At 40.2% G+C, this 19479-nt stretch overlaps 1 protein-coding gene across 1 annotated transcript; it reads left to right on the top strand.

Annotated features, from left to right (window-relative positions):
- The first annotated feature begins 3474 nt into the window (after nt 1-3474).
- On the top strand, nt 3475-13095 carry LOC139574724 (lysine-specific demethylase 2B-like). The gene is made up of 4 exons (XM_071399558.1): nt 3475-3832; nt 10587-11197; nt 12080-12236; nt 12743-13095. Exons 1-4 carry the CDS (start codon nt 3637-3639, stop codon nt 12877-12879), a joined length of 1101 nt encoding a protein of 366 aa, XP_071255659.1. The 5' UTR covers nt 3475-3636; the 3' UTR covers nt 12880-13095.
- The last annotated feature ends 6384 nt before the right edge of the window (nt 13096-19479 follow it).

Here is a 19479-nt window from a genome sequence, read left to right as displayed (position 1 = left end):
TTTAACTAGTAAAATCATGTTTCTAGTCTAATGCATAGTTACAATGTGTAACCATTGATGTCCCAGGACCAAGATTGGTAAACACTGTTGAAGTGTATAATTGTAATACATACATGCAGACACAGCATCATTCAAAGACTGGAATTTGATACTCCTGGTATTGGATATGACTGAAAAATAATCCCAAAGACATTCATACCTGAACTGCACCTTTATTTGCCAAGGTAGAGTACATGGTCAGTGAATATATTAAATGTACAGGCTACAATGTGGGGATCTCAAGCATGGTAATAACTACATGTATATAAATATAGCATCTTTGGCACAAAGTTATATTATATTCTACTCAATCCATAGGCTTCATTAATGTCATTGACTGTTTTGAAGTTGATATAACTGGCTATGATAGCTGAGGTTCATAGCTAGGTTCTGAACTAATATGTTGACTGTAATGAAACAGGCATGGAGCAGGTCTCGAACCCTCGTCCTTCTAGCCCGAGGTCCGGCGCGCTATCGACTGTGCCGCAAAAGTATACTCGAGCGGCAGAGTCGATATCCGCGCTTATAAACCCAAGATCGTTACAATACCAAATGTTTTAGGGTCCATAAACAGATCGGTAACATGGCTAGCTACACATCCATAGGTGTAACAGGGTTGGTTATGTTTCCACTTGCCTCTAAAGAAATGTGTATTTGATGTTCAAGCATTCTTATTGGTTAGTTCAACTCTGATGACAATAAGGGGTGTTGTGATTGGCCCCGCTTGCAGATAGGGGGAGATCGCGAACGTCAGGTCTTCCCAGTAGGAAAATGTGAAGCAAGGGGTAGGTCACGTTCTGAATACTGTTTTCTATTTTCTATTTTACAATGTGTACAAGTTTGCTGTACGTTACTGATTTTATACATGTGTGGGTATATGGTACCTGTTAGGGATTGAGGGGCTTTCTGGGATGTGCTTTGGCATATGATTGCTGTAAATAAGTGTGTTAGCTAGCATACACCGATGTCATGGTCACATAAGCCACGGCTAACACAGTTGCCTTCATGCTACAGATTTTGCCATCGACAGCCATCAATACTGTTAAGACCTGCACAACTAACGTGCTGTTTCCCATTTAACAACAGGTATTTACACATGTTATATTTTGTATTGTATTTTTGTATTTTGTTCGCACAGTAGGAAAATGTGATGCAAGGGAAATAAATTATGCTCAACTGGGACCACTGGCCGAAGTGATTTATTATGAGAAAACACAACGCATGGAGAGTACATAAAACATCTGTTACATAGGCATACAGGTATTTTTATCCTCCACTGCACAATAAGCAAGAAAATAGTTAGCTAGCTAACGTTACATTACTTCATCTATCTGCATTGCATGACAAATATCAGCAAAGCAAGCTTACAAAATTGTACATTCAATTTGCAGTAAACGCTTTAGCTAGTTAGATTCTTTACATCCACTGTTTCACAAGACGACAGCCTGGAATTACAGAATTACAATTTCATACGCATGTCACAATACCCATAAAGCTAGCCAGTGCTAATGCTAGCTAGTCAGCTAGCTTCCTAAATCGTGATTTTCGTAAATTAACTTTATGACAACAAAAAAATATGCATAATCGTTTGTCGCTACATTAACTAACATATTCCTCTCAACTGTAATTTTTTTGCATGATTCGTTATGACGATATAATCACTGCCATTTGCTCCCATCCTAGTATTATTATTATTATTTATTTATTTTATAGGGGTTACAATATCTCATTACATAAGGACCTTAATACATACACTTATAATTCTAACAGCTTTTTTGTTAGTAGAGTATTTAATTGTCTTAAAATACAGTTCAATTTCTTTTTGTAGGGTAAGAAAATTTGTTTTTTTTTGTTTGTAAATTTACATTTGGAAATAGGAAATTTGGCCAAAAGAATAATGAAATTAATTACACAAAAATGTTTCAGTTTATTCCTATCGTAGGTAAAGAATCCAAGCAGTATATCTCCACAATAGTGTAAGACCTTCATAAATGTGTTCAATTATACATCTACTGATGTCTTGCCACAGTTTTCTTACATGAATACAATGCCAAAAAAGACGCAACACTGTTTTTGGGTGGTCATTACAAAAGGAGCAATTTGAGTTGATGTTTTCCTTAAACTTCTTCATATAGTGGTTGGCAGGATAATATTTATGAATAATTTTAAAGGAAACTTCCTTAATTTTGTTAACAAGTAGGTATGTGTGTGGCAACATCCAAACTTTTTTCCAACAGATATTATCAATAAATCCATTCCAATAAGGCATGACATAAGGTATACAACATCCTGCTGAAACAAGGTTCGTATCGCTCTGTTGTTGAATGGACCAAAAGAGAAACAAATCTTTCCTACTGATGAGTCAACAGGGTCAATAGAAAGTAGGCTCTGAGGGTCAGGTCTTGACACGTTCCTGAATAATAAAGCAACACCTGAGAGAATGGCATCTAAAACAATTGCAAAATCTTTAGGTGTTACAGGGACCTTGTAAAGTGATAAGAATTCCTTATAACTGAGTAAAAGACCCTCTGCATTTACCAGTTGGCTCACCAATAGGATATTATTTCGGAACCAATATTCTAAAAACAAAGAAGTATTTTTATACAATATATCCCGATTATTCCATATATAATATCTGTGTGGAGAAAAATTATGTTTATAAATTAAGGACCATGACAAGAACCTGCCGATGAAAAGCAGAAAGTTTCACTGGAACTCTGTCAATATTACAATTGCAAAACAACATGAAGTTAAGGACACCAAAAGTAGAGAAGACATGATGAGGAATAAAATTCCAGATAGAAGTGGGTCGTCTTAGGAATTGTTTCATCCAATTGATCTTAAAAGTATTATTTAAGGTAGTAAAGTCCAGAAAATTCAGCCCACCATTCTCATAAGTGTTCATTACAACAGTTTTCTTAATGTAATGGGTACGGTTTCTCCACAGAAAGTTGAAAAGTGTCTGGTCTCTCTCCTTGCTTATTTTACTGTCAAGATATAAAGATAGAGCGCCATATGTTAGTCTAGAGAAACCTTCAGCCTTGGTTATTAGGACTCTTCCTTTTAAAGATAAGTCCCTCTGTAGCCATTGATTTAGCTTCTTCTGTTTGTTTTTTTATATGAGGGTTAAAATGTAGTAAGCCTCTAGACTTCTGATCCTTAGTAATGGTTATGCCTAAATATGTAAGTTCTTCTTTCACTGGAATACCATAATATGAAGGTGTCACATAATCTTTGACAGCCATGAGTTCACATTTATTAATGTGGGAATTTATCGTCAGTATCCTCAGCCTTATCATCAGCCTTATCAGGCTTATCATCCTAGTATTTTTGTCAGCCATGTTGGGTCTCAGAGCGTCAAATTCATCACGGGAACCACTCGATATGATTGACTGGTGATTTGCATAAAGTTGGGGAAAGTTTATATTTTTCACCGTCCAAAGGTCCCGCCCTCCTTCCATTGAAAATGAATGGGAAGCGGTGTCTTTTGTTTTTCACGCTATTTATATAGGCTATCTCAATTGTAGTTTTTTTGTCGATATAATGTTACAGGTAGAGTAGAATAATACGAACACGTCGACTTTCATTCCGCTCAAAATGTCTAAGCTACAGTTGTTGAACTTGTATGCTACTGAACGACCAACAGCGGCTGCTGCTCTGGAGATAGCCGTAGCCAAAGAGACAACCATAGCAGAGTTGCATGAAGAAGTCTACCGTTTGAAGGAGGAGAATGGCCGTCTACGAAGACTGTTGGATTTGGTTTTCAAGCCAGAGATAAGGTTACACAGAGCAGGTTTGTATTGCTTAGTTACCGTATTAGCTAGCCAAGTATCTGAACTCCTCCACGGAGTTGAGCTCAGGCTAAGAAAAATGAATGAACCTCAAACTCTGGAGTCTCTGTGCAGTCGATATGTCAAAATGTAAGTTCTTAAACTAGGGACGTCAAACATTCAGGCTGCGAAGACTCTATGGGCGGCTGCCCTTGGAAGGGTGGGTATAATTTGTGGAACGATCCAACAGGAATCTGTTACAAAAACTTCGTAAAGAACAAGGTTGTCAACAAACAACGCATACAAAGTAACATGATCAATTGACCTAGCTAACTAGCTGCCGAATAGGCATCAACTCACCCACGTAGCTTATTCTTAATGTTTGTCATTAGGCTACCAAATCAAATGTTATTTGTCACATACACATGGTTAGCAGATGTTAATGCGAGTGTAGCGAAATGCTTGTGCTTCTAGTTCCGACAATGCAGTAATAACCAACGAGTAATCTAACCTAACAATTTCACAACTACCTTATACACACAAGTGTAAAGGAATGAAGAATATGTACATAAAGATATATGAATGAGTGATGGTACAGAACGGCATAGGCAAGATGCAGTAGATGGTATCCAGTACAGTATATACATATGAGATGAGTAATGTAGGGTATGTAATATTATATGAAGTGGCATTGTTTAAAGTGGCTAGTGATACATTTTTACATCAATTTTTCCATTATTAAAGTGGCTGGAGTTGAGTCAGTATGTTGGCAGCAGCCACTCAATGTTAGGGATGGCTGTTTAACAGTCTGATGGCCTTGAGATAGAAGCTGTTTTTCAGTCTCTCGGTCCCTGCTTTGATGCACCTGTACTGACTTCGCCTTCTGGATGATAGCGGGGTGAACAGGCAGTGGCTCGGGTGATTGTTGTCCTTGATGATCTTTATGGCCTTTCTGTGACATCGGGTGGTGAAGGTGTCCTGGAGGGCAGGTAGTTTGCCCCCAGAGTGAGGACATACATTTTTCAGAATAAACATAGTGAGTAAAATGTAATTAAATAGCCCACTCCCTACCCGGTATCTTATTCTGCTGCTATACAACTTTGTATGCGTTGTTTGTTGCCAACCTTGTTATTTACAACGTTTTTGGGACAGATTCCTGTTGGAATGTAACACATTATACCCACCCGCCCTTGAATGTTTTGGTACACCTACTGGAGAGCTGCTCTTTGTCTACACCCATTAATCATTGTCCACACCCTCTAGTCTAACAGATTGACCACCCTGCTCGCGTGCGCGAGCATTGCAAAAATAAATGTAGAAATCTGTCATTCAATTATTGCACCCACACTGCTCGCGTGCGCCAACAAGCGTCTGCGTTGCCAAGGGCTAAAATAGAAATCAGTTCTATTTCTGACACAGATTGCGCTGCAAGTCCTGCCTCTCCCATCTCCTCATTGGTTTATAGAAGCAGGTACCTACGTGCCATCTCCTCATTGGTTATACCCACGTGGGTGACTGAAAGATGAACAAGGTCAGTGGCGGTAATGCACCTAATTTATGAAATTTGCCAATCGCAATATAAAGTCAAGAGAAGAAAAGGCCTGGAAGGAAGAGAGATGACTAGAAACGATTCAGTTGACTGTTTTATGTGTGGATTAATTGACGGAGTAGAGGACCTTGTGCATTTCAGGTAAAATAACAACTCAATGTTTATATCCCAGGACAGCTCAGTGAAAGGCATTTGCCTGTGTCTGTCATGGAAATATTCAGTCAATAATATTTCACAAATACCGGAGGCTGTGAGTTCAAATAGACTTTTATTGCGACATAATAAAAGCCGAGCTGGTTCATGAAAACAACTAACTTTCCAGTCTTGCCACACACTCTTTATACATTTCTCCTCCTTACGTCACACACAGGAACTCCTCTTAATGACTCATCTCCTCTGGCATTTAGCCACCGTTGTCTTATTGCCTTGCACTCATTTAAATTTGGTTTCATATTAGGGCATGGAAACTTTACAGCCATAGCAATGGTTAACAAATAAACAGTCATGTCCACTCCCCAGACAGGTGCACATCTAATGGTGTCTAATGACCCAGACACAGTGCACTATTCTTGCTGGCTCCTCTGAAATGAGCACACCTGTTCTGGAAAATTCCCAATAGGCATAACCAACCATAGCAACAGTAAATATTAGGCCATAGCACTGGTACAGAAATAAACAGTCATGTCATCCTGCGAACTCCTCTGAAATGAGCTCACATGTTCTGGAAAAATCCCAATACTTCCCATATGTAGTTTGTATATATCCCATCTATGTCCTTAATCAGTATAAAGGAGGACATGTTGCTTGCTTGTTGAGTAAAGCTGTAATGTATCCTGATGTCTTTGCTTCCTGGTTCAGTAGGGGCCCCCAGAGACAACTACATGTCTTGACAGGTGGTCTTGCAGTCAGCAACCATCTTCTGGTAGACAGACTCACTCTGAACAAGCAGGAGATGATGCTCTTGCTTCTTCAGCTTGGCTGACTTAACAGCTTAGATCTGAAGACCTGATAGTTGTTTCTCTGGTACTGCCAGCGCAGGTCTGTCCTGGACTTAGTGCTTGATGTGGGGCAGAAGTTTTCTCCACAGATTCCTGAAGACAGTCTGATGACACATACCTCTGGAAAATACAGAAATAATTTAAGATCTTTAAAGTAGTGGCAAACATGTTGGAGGTAAATTTAAATAATCAAAATGTTATTATGCTTCACATAAGTGTTGTCATCGATTCCTTGTAGAGACGCCACACCGCTGCTTTTGTCATGTGATGGCAGCAGTTTCCACCAGTGTTTGTGTCCTGGGTGGCGTCCTGGTAATGCTATGGCATTATCCTCTGGGTGGCGTCCTGGTAATACTATGGCATTATCCTCTGGGTGGCGTCCTGGTAATACTATGGCATTATCCTCTGCTTGGTTGTTGAAGTTCAAAACTCGCTGCAAGTTTTCATGCTTCAGGTGTAACCTGTGCTTGCTTGGGCCAGCTCTCTTTTTGATGGGAGGCATCAGACCATTCTCCTTGTATGACTGGTGGAGGAGAGTCTGTTATTCTACTGATGCTGAAAGACAAATTCCAGATAGCCGTAATCACCGTCAGACACACATGGCTAACTTGATGGGTCATGTAATCATCTGGCGAAGTGGATTCTTGTTTAGACGTGTAGCTAACGTAAACTCACCCCATTTCCGTACAAATGTGCGCAACCGCAACATTCAAACGAGGCTACAAAGAGAACTAATGGGACTGTAGCAACTGTGTTGACCTCAAAATCTGGGGTGTGAACTAGGTTTCTATTCAAGCGTTGATCGACATGGTAATGGCTCTATAGTATTGGAGAAAAGTTGAAAAAACGGACCCTCCGTTACATCGTGACGTGTCATGTCGTAACGTACAGCACGCATAAAGCAACTATTTCTGTCTTACAATCTCTCTCCACCAGGTGTAGCACTTCTCTCATCGTTTAAAAACAAGAAATGGACAGTGACAGGGGTAAGGGGGGGATACCTAGTCATTTTTTGCGTCATCATTGCATGCGATCATCATTCTCAAAGCCGCTGTTTACTTCTAAGATAACTTTAGCACCGCCCTAAAAACCTGATTCAAATTCGACAAAAACCTTCAAATAGGTATGTAATGACACATTATATAAACTCTTTATAGTGTTTTATTTACATTTTAGAAGCGATAAGGTGATAAGTTGGACAGATCGAGTGAAAAAAAGCAATTTTCCCACACATCTCTCCTTCTCACTATCACGCATTAGTTTCGCTTCTCCAACCGCCTTTTTTTTTAAAGACCCGACGGGGCTCATTGCCTGCTTGAATTATGCAGAAACGGGCAGCGTTTAGGTCATGTAATTGATTCTGTTGGAAAGGGGAGAAATTGTGCTTTACAATGGTATTGACATTACAGTTGATCTGGAAGTATTACGTTTTTGGGGCGCTAAAATAAGGGCAATTGTACGGACCAAGGCGATGTACGAGTTTACATGAGTTTACGTTAGCTAGCTAAACAATGAACCATAATCCCAATCCCTAGAGTACTAGCAATACAAACCGGTTGTCATAGCTAGCTAAAGTTAACAAAATAGGTTTGATGTTAGCTAGCTAACATAAAGGCTATAACTAGAAATGAAAACTGCTTTCTGACAATTAAGAAACGTATATCTGAAACAGTAGCTAGACTCTTACCTGTTTACATGGAGGAATGCTTCACGGCAGACTGCAACCTCTTTCATTAAACAAGATGTCCTGTGTCGTTTCCGTTCAGTTTGTGCAGCGTGCTTGGCCCATTGTGTCAAGTCACTCTGGTTGAGAGCAGTTCTCCATGGCTGACGTTATAGCTTTAGAAAAAAACAGCAGTAGAAAGGATTATCTACACATATCAAGCAGCTCATTTTATAGACCGATGCTACACTGCAGACCAATTCGAAACTCCTCTCTCGGCATGTCCAGCCCATTCATTATGGGGCGGTAGGTAGAGCGTTGGACTAGTAACCGAAAGGTTGCTAGATCGAATCCCCGAGCTGACAAGGTAAAAATCTGTCGTTCTGCCCCTGAACAGGGCAGTTGACCCATTGTTCATTGTAAATAAGAGTTTGTTCTTAACTGACTTGCCTAGTTAAATAAAGAATCCCAAGAAGACTCAAGGCTGTAGTCGCTGCCAAAGGTGCTTCAACAAAGTGCCGAGTAAAGGGTCTGAATACTTACAGTGGGGAGAACAAGTATTTGATACACTGCCAATTTTGCAGGTTTTCCTACTTACAAAACATGTAGAGGTCTGTAATTTTTATCATAGGTACACTTCAACTGTGAGAGACGGAATCTAAAACAAAAATCCAGAAAATCACATTGTATGATTTTTAAGTAATTAATTTGCATTTTATTGCATGACATAAGTATTTGATCACCTACCAACCAGTAAGAATTCCGGCTCTCACAGACCTGTTAGTTTTTCTTTAAGAAGCCCTCCTGTTCTCCACTCATTACCTGTATTAACTGCACCTGTTTGAACTCGTTACCTGTATAAAAGACACCTGTCCACACACTCAATCAAACAGACTCCAACCTCTCCACAATGGCCAAGACCAGAGAGCTGTGTAAGGACATCAGGGATAAAATTGTAGACCTGCACAAGGCTGGGATGGGCTACAGGACAATAGGCAAGCAGCTTGGTGAGAAGGCAACAACTGTTGGCGCAATTATTAGAAAATGGAAGAAGTTCAAGATGACGGTCAATCACCCTCGGTCTGGGGCTCCATGCAAGATCTCACCTCGTGGGGCATCAATGATCATGAGGAAGGTGAGGGATTAGCCCAGAACTACACGGCAGGACCTGGTCAATGACCTGAAGAGAGCTGGGACCACAGTCTCAAAGTAAACCATTAGTAACACACTACGCCGTCATGGATTAAAATCCTGCAGCGCACGCAAGGTCCCCCTGCTCAAGCCAGCGCATGTCCAGGCCCGTCTGAAAATTGCCAATGACCATCTGGATGATCCAGAGGAGGAATGGGAGAAGGTCATGTGGTCTGATGAGACAAAAATAGAGCTTTTTGGTCTAAACTCCACTCGCCGTGTTTGGAGGAAGAAGAAGGATGAGTACAACCCCAAGAACACCATCCCAACCGTGAAGCCTGGACGTGGAAACATCATTCTTTGGGGATGCTTTTCTGCAAAGGGGACAGGACGACTGCACCGTATTGAAGGGAGGATGGATGGGGCCATGTATCGCGAGATCTTGGCCAACAACCTCCTTCCCTCAGTAAAAGCATTGAAGATGGGTCGTGGCTGGGTCTTCCAGCATGACAACAACCCGAAACACACAGCCAGGGCAACTAAGGAGTGGCTCCGTAAGAAGCATCTCAAGGTCCTGGAGTGGCCTAGCCAGTCTCCAGACCTGAACCCAATAGAAAATCTTTGGAGGGAGCTGAAAGTCCGTATTGCCCAGCGACAGCCCCGAAACCTGAAGGATCTGGAGAAGATCTGTATGGAGGAGTGGGCCAAAATCCCTGCTGCAGTGTGTGCAAACCTGGTCAAGAACTACAGGAAACGTATGATCTCTGTAATTGCAAACAAAGGTTTCTGTACCAAATATTAAGTTCTGCTTTTTGGATGTATCAAATACTTATGTCATGCAATAAAATGCAAATTAATTACTTAAAAATCATACAATGTGATTTTCTGGATTTTTGTTTAAGATTCCGCCTCTCACAGTTGAAGTGTACCTATGATAAAAATTACAGACCTCTACATGCTTTGTAAGTAGGAAAACCTGCAAAATCGTCCGTGTATCAAATACTTCTTCTCCCCACTGTATGTAAATGTGTATTTCTGTTTTTCATTTTTAACACATGTTTTTGCTCTGTCATGGGGTTGTGTGTGTGTGTGTGTGTGTGTGTGTGTGTGTGGATTAATGGGGAAAACTATTTAATCCATTTTAGAATAAGGCTGTAATGTAACAATGTGGAAAAAGTCAAGGGGTCTGAATACTTTCCGAATGCACTGTAGTAAAATACGGATCCCCAGAATGCACTGTAACTGCAACTGTATTGTTGAATCAAAGAGCTGTTCTAAATCAAACAGAAATGATAAAATAACTAGGTAGATTATTCAACATTTCATAATTGCATGTTTTAGGGCCCAGATAATTGAACTTTGGATTCTGTTTTAGATTGAAAAATGTATAATTATTGAATAATTTGCAACTATATTTCCTATTTTTCCTCCATCAGATTCCCACCAGCTCACTCACCTCATATCTGAAGAGGTTCCCCCTGAACAGCAGCACTGTGAGCAGGAGTGGAGCCCCAGTCTGATTCAGGAGGACCCAGTGCCCACACAGATTAAAGAGGAACAGGAGGAACTACAGACCAGTCAAGAGGAAGAGCAGCTTCAAGGGCCCTTTGATACCAAAGACTCCATATTCACTTCTCCCTTTGTGGAAAGTGACTGTGATCAGGAGGACTCACCTCAGCCCTCACATCTACACCATACCCAAACTCAAACTATGGAGGACAGAGAGAGGGACTCTCTACTCACCAACACATCTATAGAGATCAAAATAGAACCTGATGGAGAAGATTACAGAGTATCAGAACCAGCCAGTGACACTCAGCACCTCTCTGCAGTAAATCCAGACTGTTCTGCAGCTCCGAGTGAAAACATGGAAAGTGATGATGAGGTGGAGAGTGGAGGACTACAGTCAGGGTATAAGACACTCGAATCAAAGAGAAAACAGACAAAGAAAGGAGAAAGGTTCCATACCAGTGCTGGAGGCAGTACGGCCACTATGCTGCCCAATTTGACATCCTCTAGGCAAACGTATGCTGCTCCTAATTGCAAGGTGTGTAGGAAGACTTTTGTCTCAAACATTTTCTTTATATCATATGTATGAAAAACATAGAAAAAGGATAAGGAATGCCTGTGTGGAAAATACTTAAATTCCTCAGAATGTACAGGGTTTCCCCTATATTCATTTAGCAGAGTAGCTTCCACTCTTATGACGTTTTATTACAATTTTTACATTTTTTTATTTATATATATTTTGGGGGGGGGGTGCGGCATATATTAGTTCTGACGAGACGCGCTTTTAAGTTGCAATGTATATTTGATGAATTTCGTTTTTTGGGGTAAATGCAGATGCCAACCCCTTGCTTCAGCCTATTTATTAAAAGCAGCTATGCTGCATCTGTTGGTCTTCATGTTATAAGTCTTTTAAAGGGAAAACATTTTAATATGGTGTTAACAATTTAATTAGAATTAATTTTGAAGTAGAATGTCCTATTTTAAAGAGTCACCAGAAGTGACCCGGGGGGAGATCCTGGATTAAAAAGGACTTTAGGTGGTGGGGGGGTCAATGGACGGGTCGGTACGGCTGAATTCTATCCAGCCTCTGGGCAAGAAGACTTTTGAGACCTGATCTTGGCGGCGGAAAGAATTTTGTTGTTTTAAAGGAAGTTTCCTGCAATCCTATACGTTTTGACATGGAGCTGAGAGAACATGTTGCAGTTTTAAAGCAAATTTTCTGTAATTCTATGCATTTTGCCATGGTTAAGTTTACGGTGTTTCTCCATCCCTTTTTTTATATATATATATATATATATATATATATATATATATATATATATATATATATATATATATATATATATATATATACACACGACCTGCCCAAGCCTTTTATATACAGAAAAAACTCTGCAGTGTGATTCCCATGTGTGTGCAGGTGAAGCGTACGGTCCGTATGTGTGGGAGGTGTGAGCCATGCAGGAGGACTGAGGACTGTGCTCAGTGTGATTTCTGTAAAGACATGAAGAAGTTTGGAGGACCCAGTAAGACCAGACAGAAGTGCAGACTCAGGCAGTGTGACGTCCATGCCCCGGGTGAGTCCATTCCATGCTCAGTTGACTCCATTTACATTTTGCAGACGCTCTTATCCAGAGTGACTTACAGGGCAATTAGGGTTAAATGCCTTGCTCAAGGGCACATCGACAGATTGAATCCCAGAGCCGGCTAGGTGAACAAACTAGCGACCTTTCAGTTACTGGCCCAATGCTCTGAACCGCTTGGCTACCTGAGTCCATAGAGAAGGGTGCATTTGGACCATAGTTAGTTTTAGCATGGGCAGCGCCCAAGCAACCATCACACCTCACCAAAAGGAGGGGGTGCCTTTATTCATTTACAATATTGAAGCATCTGACAGTATTGTAGTGACCTTAACCTGACACCTAGTGACCTTAACCTAACACCTAGTGACCTCGTCAAGAGGTTTGGAGCTCTTTACGTAATGGCTAAGATGTTGGGTTGACAGTCGCTGGATCCAGGTTCGAGTCTTGGATGTGGCTTCAGTATATTTGATGCATCATGTTATCTCTCTCTGTGTGTGTAGAAATGCTGCGTGTGAAGGATGAGGAGTTTGACCTGTGTGGCTTGAGGAAAAGGGAGAGCCTGAGGAGAGGAGGACATCCGTCTGACGACAGTGAGAATGAGATGGAGTGTGATGAAGCTGCACGCCCATCACTATAAAAATGCACTGAACTAACAGGCATGGTTGTTGATGACTCTGATGTTTAGATGAACAGAATGAAATAGTCTCTATAATGCACAGCGCTTAACTCAGACAGCTGTTTGTAGCTGCTGGGAAAGTATTTCAAAGCCTAAACTTGATCACTCAGGATGGAACTTTCCAGTGCTACTGTTTTTGCCATGTAATATTTTTATTAAAACAAAATCAGACAAACATATCGTAGAATAGTTGACCTATTTATCTAGTCTGCTTGTTGTGTGTTCCATGTGAGATAAATATTCCTCAAGGTGCATTCAAGTTGTGAGCCATAGGAGGGAAACATGCACTCTGACAAGCAGTTAATGCACAACAATTCTTAATGTTATCTTTTGAAGGCAGTTTTGGATTGTCAGAGTACACGTCTGGCCACTCTACCATAAAGGCCTGATTGGTGGACTGCTGCAGAGATGGTTGTCCTTCTGGAAGGTTCTCCCATCTCCACAGAGGAACTCTGGAGCTCTGTCAGAGTGACCATTGGGTTCTTGGTCACCTCCCTGACCAAGGCCCTTCTCCCCCAATTGCTCAGTTTCGCCGGCTAGTTCCATTTAAGAATGATGGAGGCCAATGTGTTCTTGGGGACCTTCAATGCTGCAGAAATGTTTTGGTACCCTTCCCCACATCTGTGCCTCGACACAATCCTGTCTCGGATTTCTGCGGACAATTCCTTTGACCTCATGGCCTGGTTTTGACAAGCACTGACGTGCACTGTCTACTGTGGGACCTTATATAGACAGGTGTGTGCCTATCCAAATCATGTCCAATCAATTGAATTTACCACAGGTGGATTCCAATCAAGTTGTAGAAACATCTCAAGGATGATCAATGGAAACAGGATGCAGGAGCTCTATTTTGAGTCTCAGCGTAAAGGGTCTGAGTAATTATTTTTAAAACATTTGAAAAAATGTCTAAACCTGTTTTTGCTTTGTCATTATGGGGTGTGTAGATTGAGGATTTTCTGTTGGTTGAATCCATTTTAGAATAATGCTGTAATGTAACAATGTGGAAAAGGGGAAGGGGTCTGAGTACTTTCCAAATGCACTGTAATTTCTATACAATACATTTCTTATTTACGAGCACATTATGTTTTCTACAATTGACCTGCTGTCACATTTTCATCACATCTTCTATAACCCTACTCTGGATATGCGAGTGCATTTCTGTTTATTTGCAAAATAGATTTATCTCAGTGAGAATAACCTGTATAAATATAGGTTGAATGAAAAATAGCAACCAGAGGTTTTTTTTCTCATTCATTGCAGATTGAGACAAAGGACATTTCAGCCAGTCATGTCTCAACCAAATTGTCTTTGTTTACGCTTGTTTCATTTTGGGAAGATGTTGGTTAGGCTACAGATTTCTTATTGCCGCTTCAAAACATTAACCTTTATTTTCCAGGTTATGTTTTTTTTAAATTAAGTGATAACCTATTCAAGTTTGACTCCTACCTGAATGTGTTGTGATCACTTTTTTTTATTTTTTACTTTGGTACATAAATTACGGCTGTTGCCGTTTCACATGTCAGAGCAGTTTAGCGATCACTACCTGTACACAGCCAATCTGTAAATAGCACACCCAACTACGTCACCCCCATATTATTACTTACCCTCTTGATCTTTTGCGCATCATCACTCACGCACATCTATCACTCCAGTATTAATGCTAAATTGTAAATACTTCGCCTCCATGACCTATTTATTACCTACCTCCCTACTCTTCTACATTTGCACACACTGTACATATAGAAAAATCTTTATTCTATTGTGTACGTTTATTTGTTTAACTCTGTTTCTGACGCACTGCTTTGCTTTATCTTGGCCAGGTCGCAGTTGTAAATGAGAACTTGTTCTCAACTGTCCTACCTGGTTAATTAAAGGTGAAATAATTTAAAAATCAAACAAAAGTTTTAATCTCGCTGTTCATCACTATTTGAAGATTAAATATTTGGTGTTCGAGGTTGGACACAACGTATAGTATTTAGAAAAAGAAACAGCTTTGAGTTTAGACTTTTACAATGATTCTCAGTAGGGAATACTTCAGTTTGGTCACACGGTGGCGCCAACGGACACGGTGGCGAAAAGAAACCTCTCTTCAGCGTGGCTTTTTCAAATTAGCATCACGGAAGAAACATTAAGACTGCCGGTTTTCCGATTTTGCCTTTAAAATTAAAGTCTGCGGTAAAACGCTATATGAAGGATACGAAATCAATCTTTCTTTGCGGCTTTGCATAGTCGGTGGATAATGTTAAAATGTCACACAAAATTACAACTACATCAGGGAACAATTTAAACTAAAGAGAATTACTATTTTATTAAAGATAAGTGAGAAATGGCTATATTTCTAATATTTCATTGCATGTTATGTATATGAGTGGTGCAATTAAAATTGTTTCTTGGTTCTTAAAGATCCTATCACGGTTTAAATGTATTTCCTGTTTGCTTGAGATTTGGCCACATGTATATTATCCTAGTAACACCCTCTAGTGGCTTATAGTCTCATGTATACTGAACAAAACTATAAATGCAACATGCAACAATTTTCAAAGATTTGACAGTTACAGTTCATATAAGGTAATCAGTCAATTGAAATAAATTCATTAAGCCCTAATCTATGAATTTCACGTGACTGGGAATACAACAGATATGCATCTGTTGGTTACAGATACCTTAAAAAAAAAAAAAGCAGGGGCGTGGATCAGAAAACCAGTCAGTAGTTGAGACCACCATTTGCCTCATGCAGCGTGAAACATCTCCTTCACATAGAGTTGATCAGGCTGTTGATTGTGGCCTGTGGAATGTTGTCTCACTCCTCTTCAATGGCTGTGAGAAGTTGCTGAATATTTGCTCTGTTCACAAAGTTGACAAAAGCAAACCGCTCACCCACACGACGCCGGACACGTCTGCGGGTGTGAGGCCGGTTGAACGTACTGCTAAATTCTTTAAAACTACGTTGGAGGCAGCTTATGGTAGAGAAATTAACATTAAATTCTCTGGCAACAACTCTGGTGGACTTTCCTGCAGTCAGCATGCAAAACTTGAGACATCTGTGGCATTGTGTCATGTGACAAAATTGCAAATGTTTGAGTGGCCTTTATTGTCCCCAGCACAAGGTGGAGCTGTGTAATGATCATGCTGTTTAATCAGCTTCTTGATATGCCACACCTCAGGTGGATGGATTATCTTGGCAAAGGAGAAATGCTTACTAACATGGATGTAAACAAATTTGTGCACAACATTTGAGAGAAATAAGCTTTTTATGCATATGGGACATTATCCTAGTTCTGTCAAACCATAACGCTATGTGCTGTGCACAGCAGTTGTCTTACTGTCTTTTGCTAATAAATAATAATAATTTGGTTATTCAGAGTTTGACTATTTACCCATGCAACAGAACTATGCAGTACACTGTACAGTGGGGCAAAAAAGTATTTAGTCAGCCACCAATTGTGCAAGTTCTCCCACTTAAAAAGATGAGAAAGGCCTGTAATTTTCATCATAGGTACACTTCAACTATGACAGACAAAATTTGGAGAAAAAAATCCAGAAAATCACATTGTAGGATTTTTTTATGAATTTATTTGCAAATTATGGTGGAAAATAAGTATTTGGTCACCTACAAACAAGCAAGATTTCTGGCTCTCACAGACCTGTAACTTCTTCTTTAAGAGGCTCCTCTGTCCTCCACTCGTTTCCTGTATTAATGGCACCTGTTTGAACTTGTTATCAGTATAAAAGACACCTGTCCACAACCTCAAACAGTCACACTCCAAACTCCACTATGGCCAAGACCAAAGAGCTGTCAAAGGACACCAGAAACAAAATTGTAGACCTGCACCAGGCTGGGAAGACTGAATCTGCAATAGGTAAGCAGCTTGGTTTGAAGAAATCAACTGTGGGAGCAATTATTAGGAAATGGAAGACATACAAGACCACTGATAATCTCCCTCGATCTGGGGCTCCACGCAAGATCTCACCCCGTGGGGTCAAAATGATCACAAGAACGGTGAGCAAAAATCCCAGAACCACACAGGGGGACCTAGTGAATGACCTGCAGAGAGCTGGGACCAAAGTAACAAAGCCTACCATCAGCAAGGGCATTGAAGATGAAACGTGGCTGGGTCTTTCAGCATGACAATGATCCCAAACACACCGCCCGGGCAATGAAGGAGTGGCTTCGTAAGAAGCATTTCAAGGTCCCGGAGTGGCCTAGCCAGTCTCCAGATCTCAACCCCATAGAAAATCTTTGGAGGGAGTTGAAAGTCCGTGTTGCCCAGCAACAGCCCCAAAACATCACTGCTCTAGAGGAGATCTGCATGGAGGAATGGGCCAAAATACCAGCAACAGTGTGTGAAAACCTTGTGAAGACTTACAGAAAACATTTGACCTCTGTCATTGCCAACAAAGGGTATATAACAAAGTATTGAGATAAACTTTTGTTATTGACCAAATACTTATTTTCCACCATAATTTGCAAATTAATTCATTAAAAATCCTACAATGTGATTTTCTGGAGAGAAAAAAAATCTAATTTTGTCTGTCATAGTTGAAGTGTACCTATGATGAAAATTACAGGCCTCTCTCATCTTTTTAAGTGGGAGACCTTGCACAATTGATGGCTGACTAAATACTTTTTTGCCCCACTGTATATTGAATACATACTGGACTGCAGAGGAAAAAGTTTACTACCTGTCTCAGTTAGTTAGGAGGAAAAGACTCAGTAGGGTGAGTTTGAATCTAAAGCTAAGTCATAGGAAGTGTTGCTGGACCTTTACTGCTGTATGGTACTGTGTCATCGGATGCATATATTTTCATTACTAAATACCTTATAATGTAAAAGCCAAATATCCTACAATCTTCATTCTGGTGGACACTGGAAAAAATACAACCCAAACTATGTGTTTATTCCAGAAGTCAAGAGAGATGTAAGTACATTTGGTCCAAAGAATCATACTTTATTGGTAACTGGTATCAAAAGGAAGTTAATTAGTCAAATTAATCATCAACAGTTACACGAGTTTCAAATTAGTTTAAAGTTTTGTCACATGCATAAGTGAAGTGAAATGCTTACTTGCTAGCTCTTTCCCAACAATGTAGTATTCAATGTCAAATAGTATAAAGTTGTTTTTTATAAACACGAGAAATAAGAAATTAAGCTATATGCAGGGTCCGTGCCAGTACCAAATGTACAATGTGCAGAGATACCAGAGGGGTTAAGGTGAAATGTACATGTACAGTATGCAGGGCTAAGGAAACAGTGACTGGTAGCACCAGAAATTATAATAATGATCAATATAGCAGCAGCATAAGTGGTGGGTGAGTGTAGGCGTGTTTGAGTGTGTGGGTAAAGACCCGTGAGTGGCATGTAGTCAGTGCAGATAGACCGTGGGTGAGGGTGGTCAGATAGACCGTGGGTGAGGGTGGGCTGCCATTAATTAGCTGTTCGGACGTCTCAGTTCTTGGAGTATTTTGCTATTCAGAGGTCTTAGTGCTAGAAGCTGTCTCGGAGCCTGTTGGTCAGGGGGGAAATTATTTTGCTAATTTGCGACCCAGCTTTGCCAGCTCAATGTAAGAATCCACCACTTATAGTATATAGGAGAGGTCGCAATTTACGCGACAAATTGGTCCATGCCAACTGCCAGCCACAAAAAAAAATGAGCCTGGCTCTTTAGAATGGTAGATATTAAATGCTGAGGTTGCGCACAGTGCAACAACATGATGAAGTGTGAATATTTCTGCCACCCACATACAGGCAAACGGTTCGCAATAAATGACGTTATCACGTGCTCCACCACCCATGTTATTTACACGATTAAATGTCCATGTGAGCTGTGTTATGTAGGTTAAATCTCTCGTTCTCTCAAACAGAGAATTAATGAACACAACATTTTTAATCAGGAGAAACGATAGGGATTATCCAGTCGCAGTACATTTTAATGACCTAAAACATGACATTTCTACCCTTTTAGATTATGTGGCATAGAGAAAGTTAATATATCAGACAGGGGAGGTGATATAAATAATAATCTGAGCAAAAGACAATGTTTTGGGATTTTCACCCTCCAGACATTATGCCCAAAGGGTGTTCATGATGAAATGCTCATGCATGTTCTGTTGTAAATGTGAACATGAATTAATGCCACTGCTTCAGATGACTTGTTTCTTGCATTGTAACCAATGATTTATGAAAACTTACTTGATAGGTCGATGTCCTCATTGTGGTTTTACAGGCGTGTTTATTAACACGTTTTATGAACACACTTTATTAGAATACTTATGAAATTCAAATTGTTATATTTGGTAACACCTGCCTATTTTCCACCGACTCCAACCGCATTCGATGCATGGAACGTATGTGGGTGGAGCAATGTGTACATAAAAGTGAAAATTATAAACACTTACAAAAGCTCCGGACGAAGGCCGATACGTAAATCAAAAATAAAGAGCAGTGATACTAGCAGCAGTGTGTGGGTTTCTTGTTTGTTCTCATCTAGGCTTAGTTATAGTAAAACACGTCAATTATGGTCATTTTGCCATTTCCTTGCAAAAGTGATATTTTGGTAGGCT

The sequence above is a fragment of the Salvelinus alpinus genome, chromosome 4 (assembly GCF_045679555.1).
Source record: "Salvelinus alpinus chromosome 4, SLU_Salpinus.1, whole genome shotgun sequence".
NCBI lineage: Eukaryota > Metazoa > Chordata > Actinopteri > Salmoniformes > Salmonidae > Salvelinus > Salvelinus alpinus.
This window is presented reverse-complemented; position numbering and strand designations above follow the sequence as displayed.